This window comes from Arachis hypogaea, chromosome 5, assembly GCF_003086295.3.
Source record: "Arachis hypogaea cultivar Tifrunner chromosome 5, arahy.Tifrunner.gnm2.J5K5, whole genome shotgun sequence".
NCBI classification, from domain to species: Eukaryota; Viridiplantae; Streptophyta; class Magnoliopsida; order Fabales; family Fabaceae; genus Arachis; species Arachis hypogaea.
The window spans coordinates 94,388,676-94,400,092 of record NC_092040.1 but is presented as its reverse complement, the minus strand read 5'-3'; the positions used below and the strand labels follow the sequence as shown (position 1 = coordinate 94,400,092).

At 33.4% G+C, this 11,417-nt stretch overlaps 2 protein-coding genes and 1 long non-coding RNA gene across 3 annotated transcripts; 1 reads left to right on the top strand and 2 right to left on the bottom strand.

The window, feature by feature from the left end:
- Positions 1–1,321: 1,321 nt before the first annotated feature.
- On the bottom strand, positions 1,322–2,992 carry LOC112799773 (uncharacterized). Its single transcript, XR_003201209.3, has 3 exons — positions 2,855–2,992; positions 2,486–2,591; positions 1,322–1,739 (listed from the first exon to the last, which is right to left on the bottom strand). It is a non-coding gene; the product is annotated as an uncharacterized lncRNA (long non-coding RNA).
- A 1,933-nt stretch (positions 2,993–4,925) lies between these two features.
- Positions 4,926–6,290, top strand: LOC112802017 (cytidine deaminase 1). Its single transcript, XM_025845002.3, has one exon. It carries the CDS (start codon positions 5,365–5,367, stop codon positions 6,235–6,237), a length of 873 nt encoding a protein of 290 aa, XP_025700787.1. The 5' UTR covers positions 4,926–5,364; the 3' UTR covers positions 6,238–6,290.
- Positions 6,291–10,456: 4,166 nt separating this feature from the next.
- LOC112803779 (PRA1 family protein F2-like) lies at positions 10,457–11,062 on the bottom strand. Its single transcript, XM_025847244.2, has one exon. It carries the CDS (start codon positions 11,060–11,062, stop codon positions 10,457–10,459), a length of 606 nt encoding a protein of 201 aa, XP_025703029.1.
- Positions 11,063–11,417: the final 355 nt, after the last annotated feature.

The window sequence follows — 11,417 nt, the reverse complement described above, 5'->3', positions numbered from 1 at the left end:
ATGGTGGATGAATAGGTCCACATATATCATCTTGAATCCTTTCTAGGAATTTAGAGGACTTAAATCCAATCTTTACTGGTGATGGCCTTAAAATTAACTTCCCTTGAGAACATGCAGCATAACAAAATTCACTAGATTTAAGAATCTTCTAGTTCTTTAGTGAATGTCCATGTGAGTTTTCAATAATTCTCCTCATCATGGTTGTTTCTGGATGACCCAATCGATCGTGCCAAGTTATGAAATTATTTGGACTAGTAAACTTCTGGTTTACAATAGCATGTGATTCAATTGCACTAATCTTGGTATAATATAATCCAGATGAAAGTGATGGTAATTTTTCTAATATAACTTTCTTATTTGAATCATGAGTTGTGATACATAAGTACTCATGATTTTTCTCATTCATAGTCTCAATATGATATTCATTTCGACAAATATCTTTAAAACTCAATAAGTTTCTTCGAGACTTATAAGAAAAATGTAAATGCTTTAGGAGTTGCTATTTGTGGTTTGGTATGGTTTTAGCAAGGAAAAGATGCATTGTTTCACTAAAACTTGTACATCTAGCATTTGTTTTTAGAAAAAAACTATTTGAGAGCGTAGCTGGTTAGTGTCATTTTTCCTTCTTGAGAGCCCTTCTATGCAATCTTTTAATTTGCACTCCTTTCGAAGATAGACAAAGAAAGAAATAGCTATAGATAGTAATGATGGAATCGAAGTGGAATGAACAAAACTTACAGAAAGAGTGCATCAGTTTGGTCCTTCTTACTTAGCTTTGGGATTAGTATTCTTTTCGAGAGTTGTTGCCTACTGTAGTAGTAGTCATCAAAGGTTGAGACAGGTCTGTATTCTTAATTTCTTTTCCCTAGAATCGGACTTAGTTTTGTTCTTCGCACACAAAAATAAACGCATCAATTTATCATCATCTTTAATTTGTTTAATTTATTCTGAATCATAAATTAGTAGCTTATTACTATATATGTTGCTTTCTCTCTCTTTCCCTCTCCCTCCCTTTCTTTTCTTCTTCTTCTTCTTTGGTTTTCTTTTTTTTATTTTCCTTGAAATAAAGAATTAGGGTTCTCTTTTATTGTTGGAATAAATAATATCATTGATTGCTTCTTGCTTTCTCAAGATCTTTACAGCATATTTCGTACCGTCTGAATTCCGGCCAGTCCAAGAAATTTTTTGCTTGGCCTTACATATTTTAATGTTACGTTAAACTGAATGGTTTTTGGTATTTTCTTCAGCCTTCAAGAGAGTTTAGACGCCTGAAGAAATGGTCTTGTATGTTGAGTCTAATGTGGACTAGAAAAGACTTAGATTGGCACTTCTTAAGGGTAAGTGGAACACTTGCAATAATATATAATACATAACAAGACATTCTTTGATTCTACCTATATTCTATAACAACTTTGCTTTACATGTTACTTACAAAATCCGGAGGGTTCAAAGGTTTACCATTTCCTTCGATCTTGGCCCCAAAGATTAAATAAATGATATCTCACTATAGCAATATAGCCTTTTTATCTTATCTTACTCAAAATGAGTATATACAGAGAAAAATATGAGATAAGCAGCAGGAACAAAATCGGTTATCTACAGTTATGTCTTGTGTTGAACACTAGAATTCTTCCTGTCCTACAATGAGTGATGATTAGTATGAATCACACCAGTCTAAGCAACATAGCCTCCCCCAAACAACTGATTCTTGTTAAATAATTGCACTCCAAATCTGCTTCCTGATAAGGAGAAAGAAAAACAAAAACCAATTAAATGATGCATCTTAGTAATGAACTAGACTAGGGTGACAATTTTCATCTAAAATCCATAGTAACTCCGCTAAGGGCAAATGTTCTCTCCATAGTTCACCAAAAAAGGTTCTCTCTATAAGATGTTGCAAGACCAATTTATATGACCAGGACAGCGGATTCATTTTGTGAGAATGTGATCATCACTTTAATTTGCATTCAATTTAGAATCCTACTCTCTAATCTAATATAAAAAAGAGACATTCTCAATACTTGAAAACCAAAAATTTGAAACAAATCCAAGTGACAGCATCAGTGATGCATGCTCGATCTTCATCTAGTCTTCTGTTGCCCTACAGAGGAAAAAGAATATGCATGGTTTCATTGTGAAAGGATGGAAGTGCCCGGTTAAAAAACATGCCTAAATACTAGAAGGAAAAAACGTAAAAGTTTTCAATATGCACCAAAAAAGTAAAGTCACAGAACCCTTTCCTTTTTATTCAATATGGTTTAGAGGAACACAATCAAGTCAGTACCTAGTAAATGACATAAAATCAAACACTTGGTGATCATCACAATAAGGTCCTAGTACATAAGACCAACATAAAGCCACAATAGATCATCACACCATAGCTTGCAACACAAAACTTGAATTTCATCAAAAGATTTGCAGTCATGAACAACAAGAAGTGGCAAGGTTTCAAATAATGCAGGCAAAGCAATGAATGAAGGAATACCTTTGAGTTAAATGAATCAGAACAAGAAGCATCTCCTAATATTTTCTTCTCAGTAGTGTCTTCAAACCTTAGATGAATACCTTTAAGTCACTTGCGCTATGTAATACTAAAAAAAGCAAAACGGTGAATTGATACCAATAATAAAAGCATTTTCAAAACTAAACAATTCATCAGGACTCAATCTTTCAAAATTGAACATATTAAGGCAGTAAGGTAGTTTTAACGCTTAGAAATACAGAATTAGAATCAGTTCATTTGATGCTAAATCTTTGAAAAGACTAAAAATCTCATTGGATCATGGTGGCAAGTAAGCTCAGCTAGAATTTGAAGTACAACGGAAAATCAAATGAGAAAGAGAAAGAGAATCACCTAAGAATCGTTGGAACAGAAGACGAAGCATCAATGCACAAGTGAAGAAGAGTAAGACCTACACGAAGCGTTGAATTAATCAATGACTAAGTCGAGATCAGTGGAGGAAAGGCAATGGCAGAGTCCGACAAGAAAAGGAGAGGGTGAGCAACTGAATAGACTACTGCATTTTAGGAGAGATTAGATTAGATTAGGGTGCATGATCAACAAAGCAATTTTTTAGTGTATATGAATAATGAAATATATTTTGGTTTTAATTTTTAAATTGATTCAGATTTAAAATTATAAAATTAAAGTTAATTGAATTTTAATTAAATTAAAGAATTAGGATTATTTTTGTCTAATACAAAAAAATATTTAAGTCTTTTTATAAAAATTAAATAAAATTTATTTTTATTCTTATTAAAGTATAAGGATAATTTAGTAAAATTATTGTATGATATGTATTTAAAAAAAATCATCATAATCCACGTGTTGTATTTTTAATTTGTCCATATTTTTATTATACTTGTACGTATAAATTTATTGTAGTACGAAGTAAACACCTAAAATTAAACTACTATACACATAGAGAGACAGATCAAGTAAGCCAAGTGGTTATATACTTATATACAAGAATAAAAAAAAATATTTTGAGTCTCCTCATTTTATATTATATTAATTAAAATATTATATGTTACTTAAAAAAATTGCATGCATTTATGTTTTAAATCTGACCATTAATGTAAAATTTAACTAATAATTACTCTCACTTAGCTTGAACCATTCTCTTCTTAGAGAATGAAAGTTTATCATTATTACAATTCAATCATATTGTGTGATGAAAATATTTTAAAACGCATCGTTAGTTCCCATCAAGCATATGGTAAACTATGGGTTTGATGAGACCCTTTCCTTCTTTAATACCGTTACGCAACTCAAAACAGTGAAACACCAACCCAAGAGCTAAAAACAAGTGATTTTTCTTTATTCTAGAATTGATAAATAAATTATCATCACGAGACATTTCAAGTAGGGATGAGTTGTGATTTTGTCTTATAGTTTTTCTTGGTCCTCTGGCCCCTCTTATTAATTCGTTTTCGTGTCTACTTGAGTGATTTGTATATCATCGGCAGCCATGCAATTAACATCTTAGGAACATAATTATTGTACATTTTGTACTCTCTACAATAATAAGGCATTAGAATACTCGTTATCAATCGCAATGACACAGATTAAGACTACTCATGCATAAGTTTGATGTGACCTAATATATTTGTCGGATAAGTAAATATTAATTAATTCATATGCAATGAAAAGGTTAGTGGCAAAATGTGATTGGTACCCTTGCAAACACATCTTTGATCTTTGCGATATTTTTTCAAGAATCTCGCTAGAATTTATTCAACATGTATAATAGATTATTTATTTAATTTAATATGAGTTAAAAAATGAACATCTAAAATAAAATACTATTAATTTCTCAAACATAATATATTCATATTATCTTAAATAATTATTCAATACTAAAAATAATCTCTAAATTCTATTGTACACATTATCTATTAATTCTTTATACTTTCTTCTTTTTCAATTATTGATATTAGGATGTAGAGATGGCAACACAACCCAAATCTACATATATTTAATTCGGTACAGAGGAGAATTGTTAATAGAGTAAGACGGAATTATATTTGTCTTTATCTATGTCTCGGTATATATATATACTGAGACATAGATAAAGACAAATATAATTCCGTCTTACTCTATTATATATATATATATATATATATATATATATAATTAATTAGTGAACAAAAAATACACAATTATATAATCTTGCATTGTATCAAACAAAAGTAATCGATGTAAATTGTAATCACTTTATAGCTCAAAAATCATATAAACATAAGCATATAAACTCTTCGTATTATTACCAGATTACTAGATTGCATCTTAACTTTGTATAGATTTTAAGTATTTTCAAAAAGTCAATAAATTATAATGATATTATATGTTAATTACTAATTAATAGCTTTGTTAATAAAGATTACACGAATAAGAAGAAACAATGGTAAAGGAATACCTAGTTTTTCTTTTGAGAATGACAAAGGAAACTTCAAAACAATGTGAGGCATCGTCTTCTTCCACACACTCTTAGTCATTTGATAATAACCTTCATATCGTTAGATAAATTTTAAATAATAGTTAATTTTATTTATTTGACAATATATAATTAGTTATAAATAAAAAATGTGTTTTAATGGTATTAAGAACATATGCATAGGTATATTGATTATGAAACCCATAAAAAAATAAAAAAAGGAAAAAGGAAATGACAAAAGACACCTTGACTCTATACTATAAGTTGCCGTCATCGTCTACAATGCTTCTTCCCCCACTCCCCTCTCTCCATTCTCTCACCCATTTTCTGGAACAAACAAAATCATTCTCAATCCTCATTCATTCCTTCACTCACAACCACAATCCTCTCATTGCTTTTAAAAAACAAAAAAACAAAAACTCTTAATATGGACCAGCCTAGATTCGTGATCCCGGCAACGGAGGCCCAACTCCTGGCCCAATCCTCCGGCCTCCCCTCCGTCAACGAGGTCCTTCCAACCCTCGTCCCTACAGCCCAATCCCTAGCCCGTCCTCCGATCTCGAAATTCCCCGTCGCCGCCGTAGGACTCGGAAAATCCGGCCGCATCTTCATCGGCGTCAACCTCGAGTTCCCTGGGCTCCCCTTCCACCACACCATCCACGCCGAGCAGTTCCTCGTCGCCAACCTCCTCCTCAACTCGGAGCCCTCCCTCGTCTCATTCGCCGTCTCCGCCGCACCGTGCGGACACTGCCGCCAGTTCCTCCAGGAGCTTCCAAACGCCACTGACCTCAAAATCGTAATCACAAACCAAAGAAACCCAAACTTCTCCCCTCTCTCCCAATTCCTCAACCACCGCTTCGGTCCCCGCGATCTTCTCCCTGATTCCGTTCCATTACTCTTGGAGCCTCACAACCATGGCTTGTCGCTGCCAAACAAATTCAACTCAAATGATTTCGATCTGAAACTTGCGTTTGCGGCTTTGGAAGCCGCGAATGCATCTCACGCGCCGTACAGCACGTCGCCTTCGGGCGCGGCGGTTATGGATTGCGAGGGGAAGGTGTATAGAGGATCGTATATTGAGTCAGCGGCGTATAATCCGAGCCTGGGGCCGCTTCAGGCTGCTATTGTGGCTTACGTGGCGGGTGGAGGCGGCGATTACGAGAGGATAGTGGCAGCGGTTTTGGTGGAGAAAGATGGCGCGGTGGTGAAACAGGAACACACGGCGAGGTTGCTCCTTCGGGCTATCTCGCCCAAGTGCGACTTCAAGGCATTGATTTGTAGTCCCAAAAATGAAGACTGAATTCTCAAATTTGCCCCGTTGCAATAATAATATTGGATCATTATGGAGAGTAATTTATCTTTTTTTTTTTCGAAAAAAGAAAATAAAAATTGAAGATATTAGCGTAATTCTATATAATACTATCTCTTGAGTCTGAAGATAATTATTAAACTGAATTGAGGATTTTAAGGTTAAAACGACGATACTCATACGGGACACGTTAGTCTTTGAAAACAAAATTTTAAGGGCCAAATGATCAAATTAGTTCATTTATTTTTTAAATATTTTTAAAATATTCTTTTAATTAAATTCATTCTTTAAAAAATTTAAATTAATCATTTTAGTTATTTCGTCTATAATTTTGTTCATGTAAAAAGTTAAGTGACACCATAATATACATGTAATAATTTTAATTGGCCGTTAATATAATAAACTTATAAAATTAGACACGTTTTCAAAGAATCGAGACTAAAAGCTCAAGGTTAGCTTTTTTGGGATCGCCTCCGCATATCGCCCTCGAGTCGCAGAGCCCTTACAAACCCTCTGCGGTCATCATAAAAGAGGTACTTGTCACGTTGGACGTGCACCACACACAACGGTTCACGAAAAGTCAAATCGTCATACCTATAATGGAGACACCACTTACATTAATTATCGGAAGAAAGAATATCTTAACCTTAAATACATTCTACACTAAATCATTCTAGCCTAAAATCACCATAGCGTTAACCACGATAGTGACACCTATGGTACTCCTCTAAGAACTACTTAACAAACACCAGAGCAAGAAGCAATAGCAATAAAAGGAGATATAGTAACAATGACAAAAAAGGTATAAAATTGGCACAAAAAATAGTCACTTGCCAATATTTGTGATGAAAAAAAATGATGAAAAATAAAATGACAAGTTTTCTACAATAGTAAAGCAAAATCCCTAAGTAATACCAATGATAGTAGTCGTGGCAGAAAGGATGAGGAACGGTAAGAATGGTGGTGGCAATCGTGAGAAAGAAGGAGAAAGAGAAAAAAAATGATAGAATGATGTGGAAAAAATAATTATAACTGAAGGAGGAGAAGCACAAAAGGTCAAGGATAAAATTAGCCTTTCCACACACTTTTAAAAAGTATTTAATGCTCCAGGTATAATGATCGAGGTGACGATTTCGAGATGAGTGTTGGGGGTAACCCCCACACGCAAAGAAGTCTCCAGAAGTCCAAGTCAGTGATGGTTGACTCGCGTTGAGTAGAGGTTGTGGTCCCAGGGACCCAGACAGACGAATGCATTAGTCGCGCGTATCACGTTCTAACGTATTGGGAGCATTGTTCCGGCCCAACTCAACGCGACCCACGCACGACCCAACAAACGGACGCTTGCCCTTCCGTATGACACGAACAATGAGAGACTCGGCAGCTGGCAAAAGCTATGAAAGGAGTTGGGCTCTAATGAGACAGGGGTCCACCCGGACGAATGAGGATAAGGAAGAGGGCTCCAAATATGTCCATTTAATCCTAATTAACCGTTTCATCGTACAGACACTGACTTTGATATTGGAGTGTCTTTGCAAGTGACTCTATCCACTGATCAACCGACGATTTACAGGCTCACTTTCTCACCTCAACTCCCACGTTTAGGTTCGAACCTTCATTTCCAACGACTTCTCCTCAACTGATCCAACGAACAACCGAATAGCTATATATCTGTGTTTAATACTTCAATCCAATCAAATGGTTCATAGTAGAATATTTGCTTCAAAAGTTCTTGATATTGATCCATTTTCTAATATTTTCATTTTTTCAAAGTTTTGTGATTATTTTCTTTTGAAGCGTTAAGTTAGAGAAATAGCTTAGTTGCTATCCGTGTCATCCTATCAAAAGTAAAGCATGGTGTTTATTTATTTATTTTCTTGTGATCTATAATGGTAATAAAGTATGGGAAATTAGTACTTTTTGGACCACGTCTCTTATTGCATTGCAATTGGTGGCTTGTGGAGTATGACGTGCTAGAGCTTCTATTTTTTTTTTTTTTTTTTTTGCATGGAATCTTTTATATTATTTGAATTAGTATCATTATTATCCACTAACCGTAACTTGAGTGAATATGATTAGGTATATATAAGGTTTTCGGATCCTCCTACGGTTCATTCCCATCTAATTAGCATTTTTCTTTCCTCCCTTAATAATCATTCAAAGTGTAAAGGGCATGGAGGCTATGATAAATGTTCCCTTTTTTGTATGATCACACATTTCTGGTGAAAAGCAGAGTAAAAAATTAAAGGTTGAATTATCTAGAAGTGTTAATTTGGTCTTAAGATCTGAGACTTATTTTTTCTTTTTCCAGATGAATTAGACACATCTAATTTTAAACATTACAACATCACAAATACCTGCACACTCACACTTACACTTTCGCACACAACATTTTTAAAATCTGATTCTTCACTAGCCCAATTTTCTAAGATGCTTTTATTGGTCCTGGTGACCTAGTCTACAATTATTGTTAAAAAATTAAATTAAGGATATTTAAAAAAATAGTACAACTACAACATACTAAAACACTAAAAAAGTTTAAAATCAAATTGAATTAAAATTGAATACAAGTTGCACTCATCATCTTCATATTAGAAAAACGAAGAATCATGAATTGAAAGTTTTAAGATTAATGATTAAGAATTTAAAGCAAAATTGAACAAGGAATTGACTAGTCAAAATTTCTACATATTTCTTGAATTACGACAACTAGTGCTTAGTTGTTATAAGAATTATTATTTTATTATAAAGGTTTGCTTATATAAAGGCTTCGTATGTATGTTATTATCTATCTTTCCACGAACTAAAATACTTAGTGTTTGTTTCAAAAAATTCTCTCTTTATTATTATGAATGTTAGTGAGTTTGGGAGATAAAAAGTATGATAACATTATTTATATGAATGAGTAATCTTAAAGCCAATTAAGTGTGGGTATTATTCTTACAATTATCCTAAAAATAATGGGCTAGCATTGATAGTTTATAGATTGATCCCAAATTATTTAAAGACCTTAACCACTTGTTAGACGATTGGATTCGAAGTAACCGTCGATCGACCCCCAAATGACCTATAGACCTTAGTCTACCAACCGATTGATGACAAACTATTATGTTGGCCGACCCTAGACCAATACTAAATAACCCGGTTCGACTGAACCCCAGCCCTCTCCGAGTCAACTATTAGCCAGATCAAAGTAATACAAAATATAAAGAGATAAAACTATAGTAGCTTTAAAAAATATTGATAAACGAAAAAAGAAATAAAAAAAACATGGCCCTAGAATTAGCCTTGGTCTCTAAACAATATTAGCTTTTGATCCGGTAGAATTTTTAAAAAACTGATCTTTTTGTTTTAAGGCCCTTTTAATATGTAGGGAGGGCTGATTCTATTCCCAGCTGTGGAGTTTTGGTAGGTAGGTTTGTTTCTCTAAAGTTGAGATAAATATGAGACAAGAATCGAGGAAGGTAATATTGATGAACCCTGAGATTCATGAAATTTGATCTACATGTGAAGGGATCTATAGTCATGTCATCACAAGTTACATAAAGACAAGGCTAGAACTTGAGGGCACTTTATGACAGAAATATAGACGTGTATATGAATCCTCGTGCCTAAATGAATTGAATTTGAATCCCATATCCCATTTGGCCAATTCTATGGTGTCTTTTGTTTGGTGTCTAACTTTTGCCTGAGTTATTTTTTATAGTAACTTTAAAATATTTAAAATTTTTTAATTTTTATATTTTTAAATTTAAAATTAATTATTTTACCTATTTTAATAATTAGACAATACTTTTTAAGCACCATAGCAAACACCATCACATTTAAGTGTAAGTGTCCATTTGGTATTCTTAAAGAAGAATTATACTCACATGCATCTTCATATCATATATAGGATACAGAAATTCTATTGTGACACTCTTTTATTTTTGTATTCTTTCATTCTGTATGAGAATTTTTTTTAAAAAGAAATAGATTAAACAATTAGTTACCAAATCAACCAAGATAGAAACACAGGTAAATACAGATACAAACATAAAAACATTTTTTAAAATAAAATTTTTAATTATCTGATCATCCAAAAATATGAGGACAATGAAAGACATAAAGAAAAAAGTCATCTTTTCTATCTATCTCTATATCTAAATCTATGCAGATTCTGTCCGAAAACAATAACCTAAGAAAGGCAAAGAATTTGTTGTTAATTTTGGTACTATGAAGAAGTAAAAGAAGAGGAAGCAGCTTGTCTTAGAGGAACTTTAACACCTTGTTTTGAAGCTGTTACAATCCCTACCTCTTCATCCATTGTGAACAAATCCTCTGTGTCTCTCAGCAAAGTATGAAGCAAAACAAGAGATAGAGCAACACACATTCCAACAAGCACATTGTATGTCACATTCGTCAGAACAAGCAAACCAACTGTAACCGAAAACAAACAGATCACAACAAACCTCTCATCAACCTCGTACCTTAGAATCACCAAAGGTGTGTCTCGAAGGAAATACAAGAACAACCATGCAATCATCATGAAAACTAGTATGATCAGTGAGATGGGGTGTCCCAATAAGCTAAGAAAAAGCACAAACAATATGATTATCACGTAGTTTGCACGAAAATGCTTTGCGTTTGTGTTGACCCTTTGGATTGCTAAAAGCATTGAACGAGGAAGGTTCATGTGACGAGAGGATTGAATCATTTCCTTCCATGGTCTTGTGCCTAAACCCGATTGAACTCGCTCTTTCGAATGCGCAAAGAATACTAAGCTTGAATGTGTTGATACATCAAGTTCTTCTGAGATTGTTCCATAAGTTGTTGTCATTTCTTGAAAGATATGATGGAGAATGAAAAATTTTGGTTAATTCAGGGAATGATGGTAATTATGATGGCATTGTGTGAACTGTGAAAAATGATGTGATTGAGTATAAGATTATGGATATTGAATTAAGGTGCCTACTTTGTTTCTCACTTTTTTACGTTTCCTTGTGAATATTCAATATCGAAGATTGAATAATGAGAAAATGGGGATGTATTTGATTTAGTGATTTACTTTTTCAAATTAGTTTATAACAAACCCAAATGTTTGGATCTCTACGTTTTTGTAGGAGAATATTATTACTAAGCTTTATTAAATTTAGATGTTAAAACTTTTACAAAGAAAACAAGAAAGTATAATC

What these genes read in the sequence shown, in the direction of transcription:
- LOC112802017 (XM_025845002.3), top strand. Translation starts at nt 5,365, where the DNA reads ATGGACCAGCCTAGATTCGTGATCCCGGCAACGGAGGCCCAACTCCTG.
- LOC112803779 (XM_025847244.2), bottom strand. Translation starts at nt 11,062, where the DNA reads ATGACAACAACTTATGGAACAATCTCAGAAGAACTTGATGTATCAACA.